At 42.9% G+C, this 27,547-nt stretch overlaps 1 protein-coding gene across 1 annotated transcript in view; it reads right to left on the minus strand.

Annotated features, from left to right (window-relative positions):
• Nucleotides 1-16,449: 16,449 nt before the first annotated feature.
• Nucleotides 16,450-27,547, minus strand: part of cntnap3 (contactin associated protein family member 3) — a gene marked incomplete at both ends in the record, with an annotated part of 120,847 nt that continues 109,749 nt past the window's right edge. The window contains 4 exons of the mRNA XM_084481475.1: nt 16,450-16,646; nt 17,832-17,903; nt 18,550-18,768; nt 26,588-26,675. Coding sequence (XP_084337601.1) covers nt 16,450-16,646; nt 17,832-17,903; nt 18,550-18,768; nt 26,588-26,675 — 576 coding nt within the window. The remainder of the gene's footprint in view (nt 16,647-17,831; nt 17,904-18,549; nt 18,769-26,587; nt 26,676-27,547) is intronic.

Genomic DNA, 27,547 nt, shown 5'->3' on the forward strand with positions numbered 1-27,547 from the left:
AACCATATTTTTTTATTCCACAATAGATCAATATTAAGTAGATGCTCTTGGTTTTCTAAGCATGTGATTAGAACACATTTTCAGAAAGTAAAATAATAATTAATCATAATATACTGTAAATACTGAAATGTATACAATAAATGTACAATTTAAACAACATTTAAGGAGATTATGATCTGGCTGTGGTACGCTAGTACAGCTTATGGCAAAAGAACATTCAGTTATCATAAAAAACGCTGTTGTTTGTCATTCGATGCTGACCAACTCCCACCGTTGGTTCCCCCCACCTGTCAAACCAAATTTGCACCCCTGGCTCATAAACAGCAGAGGTGATGTGTTCCAGCCAGAACATTACATGAACAATTACACAGAGGGACCATTAAATGTGTTTCCCACTATAAGTGGTTGACAATGGAGCTGGGGAGGGAATACAGATGGGGGTGGCCTTTAAAGATCAATGTGATGACAAACAAGATGTGTAAAACAGCACAGCGGGTGATTGCGACAAAGTTAGGCGACAAGATTTTTTATTCACATACAGACATACCCTGGCCAGCCGGCTGTATCCATATTGATAATTATCTGTCTTTGAAACTGGAAGTCTTGAATAAAGATGTGATCCAAAATGGGATTATATGTAAAACTTTGCGTGTGGGTGGACAATGCGATAAGGATGCAAGAACCAATGTCCAATAATTAACATTGGATGAATCCCTCTGCCAAGCCATTCTCCTGTCTGTGTGAGATAAAGCATTCATGATGAGAAAAGTCTGATAACTATAATAAGTTTTCTCACAAGTTTGCAAACGAAGCACGCCTTATTCTAACTTCTGATGTATATAACCTGTGTACTGAAATAGAACAATATGACGGAGGTAGAGATGAATCATTTAGAAGTCAGGACTTTCTGATGAAACGCTGTATACATTTCAATGTAAATGTGTATGGCATATTCCATTACCACCTCAGTCCACACTCCTGCTGCCACAATTCACACCTAAGAAACCGCAGATCAGAGTGAGCCAACAGCTATTGGTCTATAAGTGTCTGCAACAGTTACAAATTTTACTGCTGCTATAGCCAGCATTTAAAGGTCCCATGGCATGAAAATTTCACTTTATGAGGTTTTCTAACATTAAGTTGAGTTCCCCTAGCCTCCCTATGGTCCCCCAGTAGCTAAAAATTGCATTAGGTGTAAACCAAGAAGTAGGTATCTTGATCCGTCTTTGAAAAAAGGATTGCTGAAACGCTTCGATTTGCGAGCTGGCCTCATATGACGTCATATGGGGCCAGGTTACCTCCCCTTTCTCTGCTTGGCCCACCCAGAGAATTTGGCCCGCCAATGAGACAATGAGCTAGGACCGTGCGAGTGCCACATGTGTGTGTGTGTATGTGTACACACTGTAACGCAAGTGTTCTTTGTTATTTGGATAACCGTTCTGCTGTTGGTGTTATGGCGCATAACACGCAACACAATAACGCACGCTTGCATAAAGCTCCCATTTGGTGAAAAGACTAGACTGCGTCGGGTTGTCTGAGGTCTCTGGTATTTCCACAACGAGATTCATAGTGGGGGATATCTCGGCCATTGTTGAGAAGGAATTGGGAACCGCGACATGGAGGACAAAAGGATTGTTGCCCAGGATTGTCCGCCGAAGCCCCGCTGCCCGGTAACTAATTACCCGGTGCCCGGTGGCCGGGGTTCCGGTGCCCGCTGCCCGCTACCGCTGCAGCGGTAACAATCCCTTTCTCCTCCATTTTGCGGTTCAGTCTGTACTTAATATTGACGTGGAAATGGAAGAACCAGAGGCGTCTGAGGACGCAGTCGTTTGAGATTCATAATATCATCCGGAGGCGCAAACAGCTTTTGACCATGATAATATATTATATAATATATATATCTAAATATAATACGATATTATTTAGATATAGAGCTCCAGGACTCCCGCCGGAGCACCCAGAGTTCAGAACACCCTGTTCAGTGTTCCACTGTAAACACTAGCGCATGGTACCGTGGCTGCAAGCTGCTCAGGGCCACACCCCCACCCTCCACCTTGACCCGCCTCCAAAAACGGCATGTTTGTGGAGAGCTCATTGTGGGACTGGCTCGTAGTGGCTGTAACTCTGCACCAAGGCTGAATTTCTTGAACGTCTTCAAGTACTGTATTAGGGGCCCACTAGCACCTATATTAAAGCATCCATAAAATAGCATGCCATGGGATCTTTAAAACTTAGTTCAAATGATGAAATTATACATCTCTCCTCTTCTGACCTGTAAATTGGTGAAAGATACATAGAAAGGTGTCAGATAAACACCTTAAGCAACAACACATAATCATATATATTTCAAATGCCTTCAGGAAGGCTGCAATTTGTATATCAAGCACTGACGCTTAGCTGTAACGTTATAATTACCACAAAGCCATTCATGGGCTTAAAATATGGCCATGTTTTTCAGTTACCAACTGTGGAGTTGTGTTTAAGTTATTTAAACTTATAAGGATAGTATAAAGAAGATTTTTTGAATTCCCCACGGTAGGAGAAACCATTTAACAAACAATGACAGAAGGCTGTGTCCTGAAGCAGAGAGACTAGAAGACAGAGTGTGACTCTTTGGACTGCGATGGATGAAATCTCTGAACATAGTTGCCAGGCACAGGTCCCTCAGGGAAATGCTACTACTTCAAACATACACAACACAAGAAAAAATGCTGATATCCTCCCGGTGTTGATAGAATCAAAAGACACCATCATAGTGTCTTTCTCTTTGTTGTTTGATGAGTAAATAAGCAAGGAGTGGTGGGACACACATCAAAGAAGAGAAAGTAATCAAGAAAATCGACAGGGTTTCTGGGATGAGATCCATCTTCCAAAGCCTGCTTTTATCGGACAATATCGATAAAGATATTTGCAAACAGCTTAGAGAGATGTCATCAAAGATGATAAGGGGATAATCCACAAGCAGGAAAAGCTAATCAAATTTAGGAATTACAAAATAAAGAAGAACAAAGAAGCAAGAGTTTGCGAGAGACTGAAAAATCATTAAGATATCAGACTGTTAAAGAGATATAAATTAAAGCAGGGGGAGACGGAAGAGATGGAAAAGTGGTATGCCTAATGGAAATTTAACAGCAAGTGAAATGGGGATACTGCTGTACAGCATCTCCCCAGGGAGCATAACAAATAACAGGGGATTGTCAATGTCAGCATGCAATGCAGAGAAAGCTAATGGGAGTTGTGGCTGAGCCGGAATTAGAAGCTGCAGCGATTTTGTCACACTGACTACAGTGTCACAGCTTAAAATGACACCTAAAAAGAAAAAATGGGGACGCTATTAGAAAAATGTGTTCAATTTCCGATACCATTCCCATATTTTCTCTCACATAACCAGGATTAAATATTTATTAAGTGAAATGATCACTACCTTTAATTATATTCCTACAAACCCAAAACATACTTCCTCTCTTCTTCCAACCAGTGCCATATGCCTCCAAATTTTTACGAAAACTAAAAAATACATATATTATTACCCTTAAAATGTTCTGTAAAATGGTGTGTAAGAAGTAGAACAATAATTAAGCTGTCAATATAAAAATATAATGAGAATATATCCCATCAACATGCAACTGCATGGGTCAGCCCCACCTAGAGGGTGAACTGTCTATAGGTGACTGTATAATGGATTTGATTGTTTTTCCTGTGCTACTGCAGGAATTGTCATAATTGGAAGACATTATTCAATTAAACATTTTAACTGTAATGTCATGAGTCTTTCATCCCCCTCTAGACTTAATTTGTTAAAGGTGCTGTAGATATGAGTTATGAACTATAATTTGAGTGTGATTAAGGAATGCCATAGCCATCAGTCAGCTATAATTGAGTGAAATGCTCTGTGAGAATATTAGTTTTGTGTTGACTTTGCATGCCTCCGTACGAACCAATTAAAAATGTAGACTCCCGTCTCATTTCTAACCAATCAGGGCATCTCAATCTAACCAATCAGGGCATTGGTTTGTGAAACCTGTAAAATGCAACACTACCCGATAGCAGAGAAACATAGGGAGAGAGGGAGCAGAGAAGGTGGGGACTTTTTGGTTTGTTTAGTTTTCTCTCTCACTCTCTTTAAAATTCTCAAATCTTACCTACAGCAGCTTTAATTTGCTATGCTGTTGACGGAATTGGAAAGGAAAGGTTGCATAAGGTAACCCCCATAACAACGGCTTGTTGGCAAATGGAAATGGAAGCACAGACACGCAGCAATGCTGCAGACGCCGTGTCCGCCGGTTATGACGGCTTATTTGATTGTACCCCAAAACACCACGGTCGGCTGCTTAGCATTGCCGTCGGTACATGTGCTAAGTCATAAAATGTTCGCCCTGACATTGCCACACCAATTCGCCACAGCCTATCAGTCTGGAACCCCACGGTTCAATTTCGATTTCCAAGCGGTGTTATCAACAGTTGCGGACCAAAATGCCTCCGGACACAATTGGATTAGACCGACAACCAATCAGACCAACGCGTGACTCATCAGCGGCCGCCACCGTTGGTTGTTTGTGGCCTCAACGTCGCTCCCATAGGGCGCTGCTCTGTCATCGTGTTAAACCCGCCATGTATTAGACAAATGGTTGTGATTGGCCCGATTGCTGGGCAATCTGTCTGAACGGGGGGGGGTGCATATGTCCCGGCAGACCGATCATTAGCTAGCAGATACGTCTGGTTCACGGGTTAATAAAACACAGCAGCAAAAGGTACACTGGTCTTCTTTGCTTGCGCGCCATAAATTAAACATGTGAGCCCATAGAGTTCTCCTGCTGTTATTAATGGTGCTGCCTGGCCCTCCACAGTAGTGGAAGAGATGGAATCAGTGGAGCGGTGAATCTGGGTGAACCATGCCGGTGATTCCTATCACATCTTAAGTCTTTACCCACCGCCCGCTCCCCTTTCCTTATCGCAGGGGCCCGTATTGGTGTGTCGAGGGGACGACGTTAATTAATAGCCCGACGGGGTTGTCCCCCCGCATGTCATCGCTCTGCGCGCTGTGATATCATTGCCCGCCCGGGCTGATCCAGCCCAGTGATACGGGGAAGCGGAGAGAGGTCACGGTGACTTCTTTTTTACTTTTGGTGGAAAATCTATGATGCTGTTATTGGCGCTCGGAGGCTGAGGTACGACGCCTCCTCTCTCCTCTCCTCACTGTGGGGAGAAGGAGTAGAGGGGGGGAGGGGTGTGTGTTAATAGGAATGGCGTTGGAAAACAAGGTCGCAGTCATCAACATCCCCCCTCCGCCGTCATCCCCAAAGATGATCCGATCCGATCTAGAAGTTTCCATAAATTGGTTCATTAATTCCCTTCTGCGCATCTTATTTTCTCTCTACCGTTTCCTTCATTCCAGGCCAATGGCCTATAAATAAGAAACAATATAACGGTACCAATTAATAGCTTTACTGTTTCAAGTGGTGATTCATTGGATTATCATCTTTCATTGATACTCTATAATATGAATGTAAATTCCAACATGTGTATGCACAATACTGTAAACACAACCTAGACTATATAACTGACATACAGTTCTTAATTCAATGCTATGAACCTACAAACCCATAATACCGACTGGATACATTGCAGTACACTATGGCTGGCCTACAGACTCAAAGGCCCAGTTAAAGGAATATTTGAGAATCACATTCTTTACTACTTTTATGAGCATGCCCTTTACAGTTCTCTGATGACTCAGGACCATGACTCAACAGAACTCTGTAGATCAGTGTTGCAACAACCACCTCCTGCTGAGGGTGGTGAGGGTGGACTCTAGCCCAGGGAGCTACAGGTGGACTCTGGACCAGGGAGCTGAGGGTGGACTCTAGACCAGGGAGCTGAGGGTGGACTCTGGACCAGGGAGCTGAGGGTGGACTCTAGACCAGGGAGCTGAGGGTGGACTCTGGACCAGGGAGCTGAGGGTGGACTCTGGACCAGGGAGCTGAGGGTGGACTCTAGACCAGGGAGCTGAGGGTGGACTCTGGACCAGGGAGCTGAGGGTGGACTCTGGACCAGGGAGCTGAGGGTGGACTCTGGACCAGGGAGCTGAGGGTGGGCTCCAAACAGAGTAGACAGTCCAATGGTTCAATCCGCGTGGAGGACAGAAGAGAGAGTGTGGACTCATTCTGGGAGTAGGCCTACAACTCTAATGAAAGTAGCTGCACACACAGGACGGGAAACGCCACCAAGGTCGCAAAATAGGATAGGACACATGGCTCATGTCCGGCACAAGTGGACGCTCTATAAGGTTATCAAGAACACAGCCATGTATATTCAATGTCGTTTTATCTGGTAATTCACTGAATTTCTTTATATAATCATCATCATCATGTCAAGTGAACAGCATCTTTCCCTCTTAAGATATGATTCAGCTGAATATCACACCGAGATTCAACTTTACACTTCAAGTGAGATTAGTTAAGTCCTAAGTTTCATTTATCTATTTTCCAGTAGTTTCACCTGCTCTGACTTGCATATCAATATAATCCAGAATATTCCCAATTCTGTCTACTGACGGTCATTAATTATTCCAATAAGTATGAAATCATTATCAACAAAAAACATACACTTGATCCCTATTTGGCTGTTGGTTACTAGGGGATACTGGATTAACAATAGGGCTGAACAAGTTCATTCTGCTAGCGTTTATTTTTTTAAAGCTTCGAGTTGGCAAGCTATTGGCATGCCAAAGCACAGGCTAACCTCAAAGACCCTGTTGATTGTGTATGCCTTAAAATGGATCAATCTCTAATGGTACTAGAAAATGCAAATCAGGAAAATCTGTTTCTTGTTCGAATCCCAAAGATGGCCATTATCGGCCTTGTGGATAATGAGTCATTATCCATTACAGTGGGAGAATAGCGGGTTGTATGTCCATATGTGAAAGCAGCTAATACACAGGAAACTATAACAGCAATCCATTCAGATTTCGGCATTACGATGCAGAATCTTCAGCCCTTTAAGTTGATGGACAATCATATCCAGCTAAACCCTTTTAGCATGATATTCTGAGAAACGGTCAGAATATCAGAGAATATCAGAACATTTTCAATATATTCAAGCTACTTGGTTTGGACAGGGGGCCATTGTCACTACCTGGAGCTTGCACTTAAACAGAGCCTGGGTTGAAGGTGGCATTGCTGTTTTTAGGCTGTGAGCCATAGGATAGGATAGGTACATTGTACTTTTTTTTTTTTGTTTAACTTATTTCTATATTAAGTGGGCCTAACTTAACGAAACACCTATGAAAGAGGGTGCCCACTTGATAACCCTAATGATATTCTGCTTACTGCTTACTGCTGTTAGTTGGGTTAGTTGTCTCGTGTTTTTCACCTTTGGTTGGTAGCTTGGTAGCCAGCGTGCTTATTGGTTTGGACAGGGGCTTCTGAATATGTGTTTTCCTTGGATTTTGGCACAAGGGATTATAACATCTGATCCTGTGTATTCAGGCCTGGACTGGGACAAAAATTCAGCCCTGGACTTTTTGGTCCAGACAGGCCCACCACAATCCGCGTGCAGATACTGTGCCAACTCGGCCCGTTGATGTACTGTACATATAATCACACAAGCCCTTAATAACACTACTATACTGAATAATATCCCTTTATATTCTGGAGCCTTGAATAGAATAAATGATGACTACACAGTGTGTTGCTCACTTGCTCTTAAGAAGGATACTAGAGAAAGGATTTAAGATTCAAGTGTGTTGTTTATTTACCACCCAAAGACACCAAACACCTTAACTCTGGTGACCTGATTTGGGGGATATAATTATAGGTCAAAATTGTGAAAATAGCAAATCTACATGCTCAACACCACATTGCAACATGAGTTTTAAGCTTGTAGATTTGCAAATGTATGGCATCCTTTGATAAAAACATAAAATAGTGGTTAATAAAAGCAACTACCAATTAATCAGAGGGGTGTTCCAAGAACGGAGGTTTAACAAACACAGAGTTAACGCTGAACTCCAGGTTGTCCGATCCTGTGCCGACTAACCCAGAGCTGTCGGTTCCACAGCACCGGTTATGAATTAGTTCAATCAACACGGGGTTGGTTAACACAGGGTTGTGCGCGTTCACGGCAAACCTATAGTTTTATTTTTATTTTTATTTATTTAAATGATTTCTGCAAATGTGGTCTCGCATCCTTTGTCAGCCCTTACAAACATTTGCGAATGTGTTCCTCCTCGAGGAACGGGTAAAGTGGGGAGGCATCTCTTTGCGCAGCGTGGCTATATTGTGGAGGACGGCGCATGCAACAATTACATCGCATGCCCGTTCCGGACAAACTCTTAGTCCACGTAGGCATTGGAATCTGGACTTCAATATCCAGAATGTATTTTCAATCTTAACGCGGGTTCTGCTGTGTGCCAGGTTAAATGTTGTCTGTGGTCCAGGAGCGGGATTAGGGTACGGGGTAATGAGCGTCGGGAGGCATTGATACCCTCGATCTCCTAGGAGATCCCCATCGAATTGCCCTGCGATCAAATACAAACTTTGAGCTATCTTGCACAAGCACAACAATTATATGAGGTCTATTATATGTTCATAATGCAACGCACCCTGTTGAAATGTATTGCTCACATTGGATGTGTGCCATCAATGCACCCAATTACATTAGGAAATCCTGAAATATAACACCCAGATGAAAAGTCAACAAGGATAATTTCGGAGCCATTTGGGAACACTTAAAGTAGATAATGCTGACCTGCAAGTTGGTGAAACTCCATGAAGTTACGCAACAACCGCTTCAGCGCAAGACAGACGCACGGAGCGGCAGACGGTAGCTTTGCCTATGTGCTCAGCATCTCCTACACTGTAAAAAAAGCTACCCGTCGCAAAAAAACGGAAAGCTATGCAAATTGTTTGTAGTGAACTGAGGGCAGATCCACGATTGGTAACATTTGCAATGTAGGGTTGGAGAAGGCTATTTAAATATATCAAAGAATCACGTGAAAAACTATATCTCTCCAGCAAAAAGTCATCCGGAAAGGACAATATGTCGAGCCGTGGTCTAATTAATCTCTCTGTGAATTGCACAAATTATTTGCGCTACGATATCAATAGGCGAACACGTAAAACCTGCGATAAACGTGGGTTTAAATAGCCTACTCTGAGCAAAACCGGGTTATCTTCCAAACTTAACCTGCGCAAAACCTGCTCCGACCAGGTTTGATTGAGAGCATATGTTTCCATAGCAACTTACATGCCGTGGTCATTTTGGAACGGAAAACCTAGGGTTGCCGCTAACCCTGGGTTAACTTAGCTGGGTAAGTGATAAAACCGGCTTTGTGGAACACCCCTCTGCTATCACCACCACCAATCTCCTCCTCCTCCTCCTCCTGTACCACCATGGCAGCGGCTGCGACGCCTGCGACACCTGCTGAGAGGGACCCGCCGCAGCCGAAGCCCCGGAGCCGGAGGCCACGCCGCCGCCGGCCACGCCACCGCCGGCCCACGCTGCAGCAAACATGTTTAATATGTTTCTGCTCTTAGCAGCATCACTAGCGAGAGCTTTTCTTTTCTTTTCCCTCAGCTTTTCTTCCCTCGGCCTTTTCGTTTTTTCTCCATTTTTGTTTTTTGTGTGTGTTTCTCTTCTCTCTCGTAATGATCGCTCATCATTAAAGGTGATTGGACGAGAGGGGGTCTGAAAATGCATGGGCGGGACTATGGGCCTCTGTAGCCTACAATAGGGCCACTGGGCCAGGTATTGTTTAGACAGACAAGCCACTGGCCTCTGTGGGCTGCAGCTGAGCTCTGTGGGCCGGTGCATGTCTCTCTCCCTGGGCTGCAGCAAAAAAAAAAAAAAAAGGCAGCCACTGCCGGCCCATTATTGACCGGCCCACCTATGGCTAATCCAGGCCTGTGTGTATTAATGAAAAAAAAAACACATCAGCTAGTGGCTCAAAGATTGATTTTTTTTTACTATCTGCCGTGAATGTGGTGATGGTTACACATTTAGTTTCAACCTTGAAGCAGATGAAACACGTGGACAACATGTGTAGCTTGTCAGAACCGGCAAGCTTGAAGCATGATTCAGAAGAGCGGTTGGTGAGAACTGTCAATTTAGCATGTGATGCAGTATTCTAGTCGGTCGTAGAAATATCGAACAGATGTCAGGAGCTACTGGACTACTGAAGAAAAGTGGTTTTAATATGAATACCATGGAGTTAACCACTTAGAGACAAAATATTGCATACAAGGCTTCATTTCTGGGGGTAATGATGTGCAACCCAACTACCCAGAGACTTACTACCCATCCATCAGTTAATGACTATGATGGTGGTCAATGCAGAACCTTAAATTATGCTGGAGCCTGTTGTCTGGCTGTATATATATTACACCGCAAAGACAGCGTTATTTTTTGCACTGATGGAAATTCTCCCACATACTCAAGAGTTCCTTGATGCCACATATCGATTTCTTAAACAGGGCTGTAATGACGTATTATGTTATACGCAACAGGTTCAGGTTCATCCAAGTACAGCTTGTGGACGGCATTGAATATTTTTCTTGTTGAACATGTTTGATAACCAGCATTTTCTGAGAATGTATGATGTAATCGGACTGTAATGATGAAATGTGACTTCTGTAATTTAGTCTGTTGTGAGAATACAAAAAAGAGAATATATTAGCAGTGAAAAATGAGACCAACGAGTAATCATTCTTACTAAAATTGTATTTATGCTTGAATATATAATTTCTTAAGGTCACACTCTTTGGCCGTATTTCAAAAAATATAAACTCTATATATTTTTTATTTATACAGCAAGTGAATAAAGACTAATTTATATTGATGAAATAATTCATACAAATGTAAAAGTTTGTATTTTTAGCCATTGATTGGCTAAAAACACATTGTAACACCACCAGTATGCACATCATTAGTGCTACATCCAAAGTATTTTGGGTCCATGTCAACCAACCTCTCCACTGCCACCTCAATACAGTTGTTTCCCCTATCACCATTATCAATACTGTTCCCAAGTAGTACACCATATAATCCATCAGTTCTGATTCGTCTAGCAAACCTTGCTCACAACGCAAACGCTCCTCAAACGCTTCTACAAACATAATTAACATTTAGGTAATTTAGCAGATGCTTTTATCCAAAGGCACCCGTACGCACCCGTCACACACCGACGGCGGAGTCAACCATGCAGTCAGCTCATGGATTGAACTACCAAGCTGCCAGTAACAAGCCCACCGGCTTTACCTCCCGAGCTAAGCCCCCCCTTCCCCCCCACCCCCCTCACGGTTTAACACCTCTTCCAAGACATGGATCCGAAATGTCCACATTTTCATCATCCTCTTAAGAGTCATCTACATGGTAATTGTAGCTTTTCCTCTGGATTACCATGTACAGGCTTGCAGAGCTGCCAACTCTCACGGTTTCACCGTGTGACACACGTTTTTGCCACACGCGCACACGCCACTCATCCACTTTCTCACGGCAAAAAAACAAAAAAACACTATAAGGTATGCATTACAAGATTCTACAGAATCTCACACCAGCGAAAACCCAAAATTTGGCAGCCCTTGGCTTGCATTTTATTTTTTGCATTATATAGATAAGACACACATACACAGTGTACATGAAGAAAAACGATAATCTGTTGGCTGAGTTAACCAGTATCAAACATAAACTCCAGCAGCCTTTAAAACCCTCCACTAAAGTTGTTCAAGACATTTGCATGTCCATCCTAGTCTTCAAACATTTTGTCATCTCTTTCAACACCTCTGAGAATTTTGTTTTTGTCCTCATCATGATTATTCTTTTTCATTTTCGCACAACACACCTTGGCCAGCAACACATTCTGGGCGAGTGGCATTCTTTGTAGATCAAAGTAGCACATGTAGCCTTCAATTGAGTTAAGCCCCATGTACGTCATTTGGTTCTGACCCGTTTTCTTTAGCACCCCCGCAGGGCTTCTAGGTCAGCACTCCGGTGGTGTCTGGATCTTTGACGGTTGTGGATGGTCCAAATGCAAGAATCTTGTCTCTTTCAATATCCTGTGCATTTCATAAACTAATTTCTTCATCCGTCCACAATTCTGGTTTCGAGTTCATAAACGGCCCGTGAGGTTAATTGCTGTCGTCATCTGATTGAAAATTTTGGAATTCGCAATCAGATGACAGAATCAATACATTAGTTGAATATATATGCAGCAGGGAACCCCGCCACACACCACCTAGGGTGCTCCTCCGACGCCACGACACAGGTAGATGTTAGCTTATGGCAGAGTTGGAAGAATGTTACAAACAGAGCGGTCGTTCAATACAAACATGTCCGAGCTCTATCCTGAATGTGTAAGGTGATGACAGTCCACAATACAATATAGTACAAAAGTCTTACCATGTTGTATAGTCAAATGATGTTGCACATCTTGTTGTTCTGGACACTTCTCATGTATCTGTTCATGGGCAGGAGATATTTGCTCTCCAGCAGGTCCTCTTATGACTTCAGTGATGATTTTTTCGAAGTTGTATCTGTTAGCAGGTCAGGTATGTTGGAAGGCTTCTGTTTTTTTAACCCTCAAGATGACATAGAACTTACTTCAGATGTCTATGGGTACAGGCAGGATACCTAAAGAAAATGGTCTGGAGCTAGGATCTGCAACGTGACACACAGGTTCTGAGTCAGCCTGTGTGTCAGACTACTGAGGACCTAGGATGTGTCCTGCTCTCCCCGTCATCTCACCTTCAATTAAATCCAGCCCGAGAGGCTTCATTCAAATAATGATAAGAGTTTCATTTTCATATTCAATATGAAATGGAGTTGATGTTCATCTAATGTTGGAGACGGGAGAATTATGGAGATGTTGGATCGTATACCCATGGCGCGGTAATAGGCTCAGGTGGTAGCAGTATTTAACTAAATACCAGCCATTGTAAAAGAGGCCCGCAGGTGGTGAAGTAGTATTAAGTAGAACAAGGCTGGAACAGAAAGCGAATGAGAAGCCTTACATTAGTCTGTATCAGTCTCCTACCATAGAATACCACCGTCAGCAGTATTTACATTTAATAGAAGTATAATGAAACCACAGGGAGAGCAGCAAATGGGCCGACAGACTTTTATAACTATAATTATGCCAACACTGTCGCGTTATGTTACTGGTTTAAATTTAGCGTAGTTTCAGAGACCCTATTCAATACAGAAAACAAACTCAAATAAATATTATAACTAATTATTTTGGGAAATACATATTTATATGAATAAATCCATTATGTTTGGAGAAAGCAAAAGCAACTTCAACCTTGCTCGGGGTGGTAAATGGGATGTTTTCTTTAGTGTTTCAGTGCTAAAATTGGTTTTCATTCAATCACAGATGTTTAAAGTGTTGCTTTTTAGGATGTGATAGGAACAGCCGAACAGAAGGAGATGCACAACAAGAAAGGTTGCTACAATAGATTCCAATCGAAGAAATAGAAAATGAAAGAAAGTGGATCTATATCTATGTTTTGGTTATTTCTTATCTATATATTCATAGGTTAGGTGACCAGTAGAAAGTCAAATAAATGACATACAGCGATATGGAGGCAGTTGTGTTTCAGGCCACACTTCAAGTTAACTTTATATATTTTATCATATTATTTTGGATTATTTCCCCCCCCCCCCCACATGTATTTTTTAACCACTAAGATCTATAACAGATGAAGTCCCCCACAGTGATAAGAGCGCTATATTATGTTGTATTTATAACTGGACGGCAAAGCAAGGCAGAACTGAATCCCCGCTGAAAGGCAGACACTGGTTTATTCATCTCATCCAAGACAATACCAAAGGAGCACACTGGCCTTAGGCGCACACTGCTGATAACAAGTCAGATACCTTCTGCCTTTGTAGTTTCTGAAAGATGTTGCCAATCTGCCAAATCCAATCCACATTTTCTTTTCTAAAGGAGATGTATTCTGTTTAAAGAAATTTTAAAAAGTAATTGGTATATCAGATCAGTATTCGACACACTCTTAACATTTGTTTCAGATGGGAAAACAGAATCATTAACAAGCCTCTTTAAAGATATGTTATGCGAAAAAGCCAATCATTCAGCCATAATAGATTTTTGGCATTTTTACAATTTAAATTTTGGGGCATGTTTTTTATTATTATCTTCAAACAACCCAAACATGCTAGCATCCAGACCCGTTATAGCCTATCTTTTCCTCTGGCATGTCATTCTACATCACTTAACACACCAGCATCGTTAGTGCCCCCACATTATCTTTGAGTGTTGAATTCAAACTGTAGCGTTGACAGAAACGTAACACTACATCCCAGTTAAAACACGTAAAATGATACTTCTACACTTTCTTTTTATAGAAAAGCCTTTACCAACAGCAGCCATAGCCTGAGGCGTTGCACATTATCAAGTGATACTATCGGATTGTCTTTCTCCACTACCTAAAATAGGATTTGTATTACCCCTGCCATGTATGCAAGAGCTGCCATAAAATGCAGCTGCAACTACTGTAATGTTCCAGTGAACTGCCAACTTTGCCTCTAAGTACATTTAAAAGCTCATGTGTTGTTGGAAAACAGTGGCTCCTGTTTCTGGTGACCTGGGGGTTTGGACGGAGAGTTTTTTGACAACAGCTTCTCCCACACCTCCAGCTCTGGTGAATTTTAAAGAATATTTGGGGCTGTCGGGGTTGGGGAGCCGCAAGGCAAAGCTCTCGATCTACCGGTCGATCTTCGTTCCTACCCTCACCTATGGTCATGAGGGGTGGGTGATGACCGAAAGGACGAGATCGCGGATACAAGCGGCCGAGATGAGTTTTCTCAGGAGGGTGGCTGGCTTCTCCCTTAGGGATAGGGTGAGAAGTTCAGTCATCCGGGAGGAACTCGGATTAGAGCCGCTGCTCCTTTGCTTAGAAAGGAGTCAGTTGAGGTGGTTCGGGCATCTGGTAAGGATGCCCACTGGACGCCTCCCTTGGGAGGTGTTCCAGGCACGACCAGTGGGGAGGAGACCCCGGGGAAGACCCAGGACTAGGTGGAGAGATTATATCTCAACACTGGCCTGGGAACGCCTCGGGATCCCCCCGTCAGAGCTGGTCAATGTGGCCCGGGAAAGGGAAGTCTGGGGCCCCCTGCTTGAGCTGCTGCCCCCGCGACCCGACCCCGGATAAGCGGACGACGATGAGGATGAGGATGAGGATTTGGGGCTGTGGAGGCAACCTTTCCAACTTCCCCCAGCGGTTGAGGTGAATCAATCCAGCCGAGTAAGTGAACAACAAAACAAATGGCTGACTTATGGTGCGTAATAGCCACAAGAACAAACAAGATTTATGTGGTGTAAGTATTTTTTTTTCTCCTACCCCTCATTAACTTTTTTCTCCGTTCCTTTCCCATCTGGATTCAAGCCGAGATACGATGATGTATGCCACTTTCTAAACAGCTGCTGGCCCCCCCGTACCACCGCTCACAGATGAAGAGATTTAAGGACAGCAAATTTGGAAGATCTTCTCACTTTGAAGTCACGGCAACTAAAACGTCTCATACTCCGCTTTCCACGGGAAGTGGTCCACCTATCAAATCATTATGGATGTTAACACTTCAAAAGCCCATTTAATGTCACATTGTGGCAGCGCCCCTGGAGGAGGCAGAAAGTCAAGAGTCAAGCGGGCGTTTTACTGTTAAAAGCAATACTGTTCAAACGCTTTCGGGGTGTCTGACAACTGGGGCTCCCTGCAGGTGGTTGGCAGCTGTGTTAGACACACTTTAAAGCAATTGTATTATATTAAGTGCCGCAAGAGAAAACGTTTGAAGTAAACTTTTTTTACAGTAAACTGTAAAAAAAGTGCTGGCGGTAAATATTTACTCCTAACAGATGTTCCAGAATGAAAGAAGGAAGAGCGCTGAGTAAAGGGGCGGTCGATTCGCTTCCGCTCGTGTGTTGGAAGTTGTGAGGCTCATGGACGGGACAACCTCGATTACAATGAAAACCAGCCTTCGACTTTTTTTCTTTTGGGAAATTTTTATGAATGAATCCAATTTTCTGAACACCAACTCCCTCTAGGACAATACCCCTTTTTTTGAACGCCACTTTCTTAAAAATACCGTTATACATATGCAACATTTCATTATAACAGCGAGAAATTAGACACATCTTGTTATAAAGACATTAATAAAATATTTACAATTTAAATATGTACAGTTTCAGAAACGGGGAACATCAACACCTGTTTTGAGTCAAACACTTTCGCTATAGTTTGCAACGATATGTACACTTTTGACATGTAAACAACTGAAAACGATGAAGGGGATCTCCTCTGGGGACGCCATCTTGTTTAAACATCTGGATCAGTACCTCCACAAAACAAAAACTAAGGTGTGGGGGCACCCTTGTCTTATTTCTCAACAGTTTTGTACCACTGGCTCGATGGGAGATGGGAGATGAAGAACTCCCAGTTAGATGAAGAATTCTTTGGCGGTTTCACTGGGAATGTTGTGCGAGTCGGCCTGGGCGTTGAACGGGGACTCTGGGCTGTCCTCGGGTTTGGTTCCCTTGACCTCCGGGTTGCCGTAGGTCTCTTTCCTCCTGTAGAGGAACACGGCCACAACGGCCAGCCCCAACGCCGTCAGGAAGATGACCACCGCTATCACGCCTGCCACAAAGTGGGAGAGGAGGGTTACGAGTTTTCAGTCTCTGTTTGCACATTGAAACGGTACAAAAATAGGCAAAATTTGTGGTTTCTTTGAAAAATGTCAAAAGGAAAATAATGAATTAGTTAATTGAGCTAAAATCGAAATTCAAAACTATCATGGCCGTGGCGTATTGGCTTTTCAAACATCAGACAAGATTTGCTGAAAGATGGATGAAACACGCTGTCAACGCTTGTGCTCAATCTCCCTACATTTGAAAAGAGCCAAATTGGACGAGGCAAGGGGAGCTCTGGGGAGGGGGTACAGAGAACGTGTGTGTGAGTCATTTCCAGGAAGTCAGTCTTGATCAACAGCCCGATCGTTTTAGTTAAAGTAATTAAAAGGGTTTGTTTTTGTGTACTTTTAAATATGTTAAACCATGAATGAGCACCTTCTCCACACCTGCCGTGTCACACTGAATTCCATATGGAAATCACAAAGTTGACATAGACTTCTGCTACGGGATCTTAACCACTTTGTTCTGCTGCTGTTCATGTTCCCATGAGGAGGGTGATGGAGAAAGCACTGGCATTAAACATTAAAACATTGTGCAACTCTGGGCATGGACCACCACAGCAAAGATGCTCATCTTCTTCAAAGGTCCCATGACATGCCACCAGGTGTGGTGTGATGAGCCGTTACAAGCCGTTTTAGAAATCTGCCCCTTATGACATCACAGGTAGGCGTGTCCACCTAGATGTGTGACGGATAGATGAGCAACATTTTCTACAGTCCACTGGGAAAGTTGGTAGACTGATCTATCCAGCACATATCTAGGTGGACACGCCCACTTGTGATGTCATAAGGGGTAGATTTCCAAAACGGCTTGTAACGGCTAATCACACCACACCTGGTGGCATGTCATGGGACCATTCCACAACTGGGCGCCACTTGTTTTCTTTCGGTTGATTGGGTTACTCAATGTTTTCAGGTTACTTATATAAGGCTGCAAAATGTAAAGTGGCGTCATTTGTTAGCGACCAACTCATAGAGCTAAATAGCAAGTCATTATTTGGTGCAATCGGTGTGAACTCTGGTTAGTTAGTTTAATGGGGGACGCATATAAAAACAGCAGGAAGAAAATGCTAAACAGTTTGCACTGATCGTCGTTAAGGAAACAATGATGCAAAACATGTTGGTTACTGTACCTCCAATCAGAGCAGAGTCAGTCCGGACGGAATTGACTAAAGGTTGACCTGTATTCACTGAACCGGACTGGTCTACCGTAAGCAAGACAGAGGGTATAAGGCAGAGAGAATGACAAAGAATGGAAAAAATACAGAAGAGAATCACCAAAAATAAATAGAAAAATAAAAAGGCAGAAGAATGCAATGAAAAACAGAGGGGGGGAAAGAAAGAAGACAGAGAAGTTAAGAAATTTGAGGGCAACACAGAAACAGTGTAGGAGCCTCCCCCATCAGGGCTGACGGGGCCCATTAGGTACCCCAGCACTGCTCCAAACAGCCCTCGTAAGGAGGCTCCAAGCTACACGGCACCAGGGGATATGAAACTAAGTGGAAACTGCCTTCCACAATAATTGACTCTGCCTAATTATTTTTGTCCTTATCCCAAACAAGGCTTGTCTCTGTATCTAATGAGCCCATCGCCATCGTTGGAATGGTAAAAATGGTAAAATAAAAAAGAAATAAAAAAACGAACTAAAATCAATTCAATAATTATTTTAAAGAACCATCTAGAACTGCATCAGGGAATATTTCCAACTGACGAGATGGACTAGAAATATTTTAACATCGGAAAAGAGATACTCTGGAAAACATCAAAATCAGGTTTGAAAAACAGATTTTTATAAATAAAATTAAATAATACTTAGAACACTATATCACTACATTAACTCCACCCTCTTACCTGATAGGTGGTGTGTGTTTTCTGCAGCGTCGGCATTGGTTGGTGCCGAGGAGCCGCACTGTGACTGGACCAATGGGCCGCTAATGGCCACGGGGCTGGTGTCTGGGTGGAGCAGGGCAGCTTTGAGTGGACTGATAGAGTTGAACTGCACCACTGACAGACAGCCGGTGAAGCCCAGCGAAGCAAGGCGAGCCAGCTCTGGATCCAGCTCATCAGACTCTGTAGAGGGGAAATGGAGAGAGAGGAGAGGAGGCAAAATACAGTGATTTATAGTAATTAAATTACCACAGATTACTAGCTGGATTGCTATTCCTGTAATACCACCAAATCCATAATTGTCCAACAGCCAAAGAGCAGGTTAATATGGAGGGTAAACGAGACAGCCTTTTAAAATAAGGGGAAAAAATAACAGTTACAATTAAGTTTAACACTAATGAGTAAACAAGTCATTTCACGGCACAATGAATCTAGGAAAGGGCAACGATGCTATTTAAATGCATTAGCGAACTCGAAGCGGGTAGCATGTTTCGTACCCTGTGTCAGTCAGGAGTGTTCAAAGAGTAACAACACACTGGCAGGACGGATACAGCATACAAAGCTTCGGTCAAGTGTGAGTATATTAGAATATATTCAAATATTCAGAGAAAAAGTAAATTCATAGTGCGTACCTTTGCCTCCCTGAATCTGTGCCACTGAGAGAATTGTGTTGTTATCAACTTGTCGTTTTTTTCTAGTGTTATTTTAATGATGCAAAATGCAAAATTACAATATCCCGTGGGATTGCTGCATGGACGCCAGCGGCTTCCAGATCCACTCAGGAGCCCTGTTATGGAAGAGATGGAAGTGTAGCCTCAAGGTTTTCAAACACACTTCTTCCATAGTATGAGAGTAGGCCTGCTTCAATGATCATTCATGCCATGCCTAGCCAGGCCATTCTGATGATGGCGAATACTGAAGGTCTCACGCCCTTAAAGGGGTAGTTCAGGATTTTGGACATCGGGTCTCATTTCCAAGTGAGCTAGTGTGTTATTTATCATTGGAGAACGTTTTCATTCAGACCTTCAAGTTGCAGAAATCGCTGGTGCTAGGCTAGCGCAAGTCGAGGGGAACTGCTAGCCTGCCAATAAAAACAGTTTTACCCACTCCAAAGTACACTCGATGCAAACCAATTATAATGCCAGACTATCAATGTAAATGTCTGTGTTGATAAAATAATATTAGAAATAAAACTATCCTTGTATGTAACATGTAACCCTAACCCTGATTCATTTTGCTCCGGTGTAGCAACCAATTCACTACAGCAGAAGGTAAACAGAGAAGCGCACTCCAGATAATATCAGTCCGCCGCTGCTGTAGCTTGCTTCCAACCACCAAACCACCAAAATCCTGAACTACCACTTTAAATATTTAGATATTTTGTCCACGGGATGTCATTGGGATTTTCAAACAAAATATAACCTAACCTTCTACCTGCAGTTCTCAAAGATGCATAGGCATAAAACAAAATTATGAATTCCCTTTTTTTGGGATATCTTTTTTTTCTCTTAAAAAAACCCTGAAACTTTAGAACAAATATCTGAACACTGGAATATCCAACCTCAGCACATCAAACCAAATCCCATGGAGAGTTGTGTCTCTGTCATAGCCACTGTTGCCTTTTTGTTGCTGCTAACTAAATCTAAACTAAGTTGGATTTGTAGACTATAACCATTAAAGCTACAACCAGCAATTCTTGTCTCAGGCCACTTTGTTTTGACTAAATTGTGTTTTGGTTGAGTCTTGTTTGACTACCGGCAATTGCTATGTTAAGAATGCATGAGAAACATGAGACTCAATCACAACACAATTTAATCAAAACAAAGTGATGCGAGCAGGAGCTGCTGCTTTAACAGCAACTTTTTGGACTGATGCACTGAGAGCAGTGTCTGTTGCAGCCATCCATCCATTAACCCTTCCACTGCTGCTCGGTTTTCGGCCGCTTTCAATCACAACTCTGTCATTCCCGAGTCTGTGTGCAGTACTGAGGAGCTTAGCTCATGGTTTCACTCCACCTGCCAGACTGCTTTAGACATGGTGGCTCCTTTAAAAACCAAGCAACCAAAAACTAAATCTGAGCCCTGGCTAAATGATACTACTCGCGCTGTCAGACGTGAATGCCGTAAAGCCGAGTGGAAAAAAGACAAACTACAAGTGTCTTTTCAAATCCTAAGGGACTGCTGGCGTCAGTATCAGACAACTGTGAAGAATGCTAAAAGTGAACATTTGTCTAGTATTATCCTGTCAAATTGTCATAAACCACGTGTTTTGTTTAAAACCATTGACTCAGTTCTAAATGCCAAAAATGTCTGTACGGAGGCCTCCCTGTCTGTGAAAACTTTCTGTGAAAACTTTATTGACAAGGTTTCTTCTGCTAGAGCCCTCATCTCACCATCTACCTATGACCCATCAATTTCCTTCACCTGTTCCGCTGTCTTTGACCAGTTTGAGCCTGTGACTCTGTCCTGTTTACAGGAGACTGTTGGTCTGTTGGTCCCGGTGCGGTCCCTGGACCAGTTTGAGCCTGTGACTCTGTCCTGTTTACAGGAGACTGTTGGTCCCCGTGTGGTCCCTGAGAATTTTAAACATGCAGTGGTGCAACCATTAATTAAAAAACCTGGTCTAGATCCTGCAGCTCTCGCAAATTTCAGGCCTATCTCTAAACTCCCATTTCTCTCAAAAATCAGCTCTTTTAAGAGTCTTCAATGACATATTTTTAGCTACAGACTCTGGTGACTGTGTTATTCTTGTACTTTTAGACTTAACTGCTGCATTTGATACAGTGGACCATGGGGTCCTGATCTCTCGCATGGAACAGTGGGTTGGCATCAGGGGCACAGCACTGGAGTGGTTCAGGTCGTACTTGGCAGATAGAAACTTCTGTGTCAGTCTTGGCGATTCTGTGTCCTCCTCTGCTCCGCTCTCGTGTCTTGGTCCTAGGCCCTCTTCTCTTCTCTCTCTACTTGCTCCCGCTTGGCATCATACTTAGGAAGCATGGGATTCAGTACCATTTTTATGCAGATGACAGTCAAATCTACATCCCTCTTAAGAAAAAAGAATGTTACTCAACCACTGCCTTAGTTAAATGTCTTGATGATATAAAGGCCTGGATGGCCCTGAACTTTTTAAATTTTAATGAAAAGAAAACTGAAGTGATGATTTTTGGTGGCACTTCTGAAATACCCCTTCTGGATCTGGGCCCTTTGGTCCAGCATATTAAACCTATCATTACCAACTTAGGTGTAAAATGGATGTGGACCTCAAGCTTGACAGCCAGATCAAGGCGGTTTTTATCATTTAAGGCAGCTGGCCAAAATAAAGCAGATTTGAGATTGTAATTCATGCCTTTGTTACTTTGGTACAGAATGCTGCTGCACGCCTCCTAACTGGCACGCGCAAATTTGACCACATTTCCCCCATCTTAGCCTCACTCCACTGGCTGCCCATAAATTTTAGGATTCAGTTTAAAATTATTTTATTTACTTTTAAATCCCTTAATTCCCTTGCCCTGCCGTACCTCTCTGAGCTTCTACACCCTTACACACCCACACACTCTTTCAGGTCAGCTGATCAGCTGCTCCTGAATGTGGGGGGATCGTGCTTTTGCGGGTGTGGCTCCAAAACTCCAAAACTGGAAAAATCTGCCCCAGCACATCAGAGAGGCCTCTTCTCTGTCTGGTTTTAAATGCCTCATCAAAACCCATCTTTTCTCCTTGGCTTTTGACACTTATGAAGACATTGACATTATCTTTTATCTTTTCTTATTTTCTTATTTTATTGTATTTCACCTTACCAGTGTAGGGAACGTTACTTTAAAAAAGTAATTAGTTATAGTTACTCACTACTTGTTCAAAAAAGTAACTGAGTTAGTAACTGAATTACTTTATAATAAAAGTATCTAGTTACCAGGGAAAGTAACTAACCTGGTCTCCTCACTAGCAGTTTGTGTATGGAGCCAGGGGTGCGTTCAGATTACGCAGTTTATTCAATCAATTCATAGTAACGCACCGCATTTAACGTTCAGTAACGATAATGGCGTTGTAACAACGGAAACAGTAATTAGTTAGATTACCCCGTTACTGAAAAAATAACAGCGTTACCTAACGGCGTTATTCCAAACACTGCACCTTACTAATTATGTTATCCTGTTGAGCTGTTTTTATTGTCTTGTATTTGTGATGCTTTCACTTAGGCCACATTTACATGATGACGGTCTGAACAGAAGACGCAAAAGTGGCGTTGCGTCTTCACTTTTTATTCTGAGTTTAGACAAGGGAGGAAATCTGAGGAAATCTGCGCGCAAACGGTGACGCAAAAGCACATTATACACATCCCGATTGTAAAGCTCTGCATCTCCCACACACACACACAGGCCGGTAATTGCTCAGTTTTGTGAGTCCACTTTGCGATATTTATAACTGAGTAGAAAATCTGTTTTGAGTGAGAGAGAGTGAGGGTGAGAGTGGGAGAGAGATACATTTTGGACTTCTAATAATTACACCACTCTACACCAAACAAGACCTGGGAACACTGACCCTGTCAAATGTTTCTCTACCTGTGTCCTAATCATGTTTAAAACTATTTTAATAGCCATGTCATATAGCGGATGCATATTATCGACTTAAGTCTGCTAAACCACTATCAGAATGAAGTAAAGGCTATACAGAAACATCTCTCTATCATGACACAAGGAAAACATTGTACTGTAAGCATTGTACTGGGTTCTAGTCCAGTAGTCCAGTGATTGGATCAGCAAGCTATGTGATATGTGGGAGTGGCCTGGGGAGTTCCGATGGAGGCTGATTGGCAGCAGTACTACCATGTCAACAGAGAGTGTTGTCTAGTGAATGGTTTTAACACAAAGTAAACACATACTGTATATACCATTTAGAGCAGGGTTTCTCAACGGGGGCGGCAGCGCCACCTGGGGGGCATTTGTAGAACCTAGGGGGGCGCTGGGAACGAACACGGGGGCGTCACAACTTTGCTTGTGTAGTGGTCATTATTTTGAACTTTTTAAACTTTTATGGTTTTCAAATATTTTCGGTGCAAAAATAGGATAACTGAAATAAAAAGCCTATCTTCATATGGGTTTCTAACCCCTCTATCGTCTCATCTACTTTTTACTTTATGCTCAGTACCGTCATGATCGCCATAGTAACGCCGATAAACAAATCCACCTCATCGCAGCAGCGTGGTGCTTTCCGAAACTGTAGCCGTTTCTCAATTTGTGTTCTCGTGTGTTCTCGTGTACTTGCGTTCTCGATAAACGTCATCAGTGGTAGCCCAAGCACTGTTCCAATTCCAAGTACGCGAGTACGCGAGTACTGTCATAAAACCCAGAAGTGTTCTCGATGCGTTCTCGATGAGGCCGTTCTACCGAGGATGCATCGGAGGTGACTCGTGTGGACTTGGGACCGTTAAATATCCCAGGATGCATCATCGAGTCCGCTGCTGTTCCAATTGCAGGTGCGTACTCGCGTTCTCAGAAGTCTGTACTTGAAAGTCCGGACTTGCCAAGTACGTACTTCCAAGTCCGCGAGAACGTAGTCCGCGTTCTTGGTATTGAGAAACTGCATATTTCCCCCCCCCCTGACTTCCACTGGTTGGTTTGCGGGACATGCAAAGCAAGCGGTGGATGGGGCATTACACTAAGCAACATGAATCTCATCCATATTACATAGTAAAGCAACATAAGAGGTGAATAAAGCTAATTCCGCTTAGCATGCTAATTGTAAACAATAGAACGTGCGCATTACATGTAGACCACTGCAACGTCGCTCATTACGTCTGCGAACCGATAATCACTTACTTTCATAAGGTACACACACCAACCAGCACATACTCATTTAACACTGATGTTACAGGCGCTTAACTTGTATAGTAACAAACTACTTTAATTACTATTTGGCCGCGAACTTAAACGTGCTACTCGCCAATGCTGCACATGCGCAGCGTTGCTAGGCAATGTCACGTAAACAAAGGGAGTCTTTCGTACACATATTGAACCCAAGTTTGCGGGTTAACAGTTCAATAACCAATAAAAATGTACACAAGCACTGTTATGTATTAAACTTCAATAGCTCAATAATAAAACCTTTTAATAAAACTCTGAATACACATTTTCTTGTCCAGAAGAAACCAAAAGTTTTTTATTCAAGTATGTAGTTGGTAATGGATATAGCCTACCCACGGGTGTCGCAATTTTTTTTTTAAACAAAATTAACAATAATCGCCAGAGAATCAGGGTAAGGTAAGGGGGGCATTTGCTCAAAAAAGGTTGAGAAACACTGATTTAGAGGCATGGGGAAACTAAAGAATCGCATTTAAAACCAAGAATAATGTTCTGCCTGCACCATGTACGTTTTCCCAGTAACAACTCACGCTAGGTACTAACACTGGCCTGAGTTGTAGCTATAGTTATAGCTATTTCATTTTCAGATGACAGTTACTGTCATCTGACATTTTCAACCAGCGGCAAGGGGGCAGGTGGGGCAGGTTCCAATTCCCTAGATGGATTGGAACGGATAGGAAACTTTCTAGCTCAGATCTATTTTAAAGTGAAAAGGCACCTGGTACTGGTTTTAGTGATGATGTTTCCATCTAAGTAAGCAGCCATTAAGACTATTGTATAAATTCCTTGGACCGGTTTGGCCCATTGTGTTCCCAGTGTGGCTCCAGAACACATCCCACTAAGAGAGAAGCAGGGTGCTGGTGATGGTGCTACCCCAGAACGGCTCCTATGAGTGGGACTAGGTTTTCCTTGGTTGGAAGGGACTCTAAAGGAGCAGGTGCACCAGCCAGCCACTCACCGCCAGCCATTTAATGTCTCCCCACAACAAGGACAACGGATCAGCGCTGACTGTAATTATGACCATCAACAGGGGAGAAGTGGCTTATTTTGCCTTCAGCCCAGCCAGACGAGACCGCATCAATATAAGGGATATATTATTCAACAGCGAAGATAACCCTTAAGGAGGTAGCACAGCTCTGTAGCGACGTTCGCCTCCTCGGTACAGACTCAAGAAGGTTGTCTGAGGAGGTTGTTAACCAAACCGCCCGGAATGGTCTACTCTCCCCTCTCTCTAGGACAGCTAGACAGACACAACAGACTCTCTTTAACGAGAAACAATCCAACACTGGGTTACAAAACGTACACATGAAGATGGTTGTGTGACTGACCTAGTATCAGCCAATTGGAAGATCTCTGCTAAAAGGTATAAATATCGGCCGTCATTAAAGGAATTATTATATTATATATTATTAAAGATCTTATTCTCCAGCCTCACTCGACAAACCATAACACACAAGGCAACAACTGCATTCTGTTGCGGCAGTTACAACAAATACAAAAATAACCCACTGTATCTGTTTCGTATGTTCGTCCGCGTCATCTGTTTCTGCAGGCGGAAATGTTCATTGTTAGCAACATGCTCCGATGTACCGATTATCCGAAATGTGGCCCGTTAGATGACTTTTACGTCGATCAGCAACATATGTTCTAATCGTAATCCACAAAGGAACATGTATATGGCAACGGCCAAGGCGCTGACAGCGACCCAGTCATACATTATAAAGGAGATTGATGGTGGCCTGGCCCCATATTCACACTTCAGTTTGCATTGCATTTGACTTTTAAGTCCTTCAGCAAATCGGGGAAATCCCTGCACAGAATTTTAAGTGTAACGTGATTACTCTCATGGGAGTGAGGAACCAGTGAGAAGCAATCCCACTTTACTTTGTTGTTCTCCGACAGCAGTTGCTCATTTACATCTTAGACGGTTGAAGTGCTTTCATTTAGATGACTTGAATGATGTTGTCGTCCGGTCGCCACAACATTATCTATGTCTTTAAGATTCCATTATGTCGTTCGCACAATGTTTGACAGGTAGATAATGTTATGCCAAGTGTGTGTCTGTACGTGTGTGTGTACATCTGTGTTTAATAATTCACAGAGTGCTTTGTATCCCTGTTAGTCTAATTTCTAAGACCTTGTACAAACCAGAGACTCTGCCCAGTACTAAGGCCTTGATGGTGTTGAACTCCCCATCGGCTGTCAGGTTGAAGTCTTCTCTGGCGTTCTGGTCAACCTATGAGCAAAACAGCACAAACAGATTATAGAAAAAAAACAAAAAACTGATTGCGTAATCGCAGAGGATACAATCACTTCATAATAATTATGCTTTGGGCAAACATGTTTTTCCTTGATTGTATATTGAAATACAGGTTTGACAACTATTGGGTTTTTCACCGAAAAGGGTCATTGTTGTAATGGGTGTATTTCATTATGTATTGTGGTTTTATCCTTTCGTAATCCTTTTTTTAAGTTCTCTCCACGACATTGAAAAAGAGACCTTGGGTCTCAAAGAGGCTTTCTTCCAAATGAAATAAACTTTCTAGAATAAAACCAGCGGAAAGCTTCACAACATATAAACGTCCCCTGTTACTCCCAACGTCTAAGGTGACTTTCCGGTAGATACCAGTGTGCTGCTGTGACACTGCCACAAGCCAAAGGATTTGTTCACTGTACCTGCCTTGCCGTGGCTGAACCAAAAACACCTGTCATTTCAGTGCCACTGCTGTGCTGGTACCACGCTGGGACCCATTACCAGTGGACATCATCCAATGGGCAGATTGTTGCTTCCTGAGGAGCTCCAGCTCACATCTTATTCGGTGTGTGGGAAAAACAATCTAGGCCTCCATGTGGCCATGTTATTAAAACCACGGCCCGTGGCCCCTACGACCCACCGATTGCCCCAGCGCTCGGGCCCCTCATACACTAGCGAAGAAATGGATAAAATAAAATCAGTGATGCATGAGTAGCGCCCTCGGTCCGTTTAATATTCAATATCCATTTCACATGTAACGTTTGGCATTCAGTGCCAGACCATCGATGGGCCGTGGAATACAAAACTTGATACTTTAGCCTGGTCACCTGAGTTCCCCTTAACAATGTCTACAG

Source organism: Micromesistius poutassou, assembly GCF_964030765.1.
Source record: "Micromesistius poutassou genome assembly, chromosome: 16".
Taxonomy (NCBI): domain Eukaryota; kingdom Metazoa; phylum Chordata; class Actinopteri; order Gadiformes; family Gadidae; genus Micromesistius; species Micromesistius poutassou.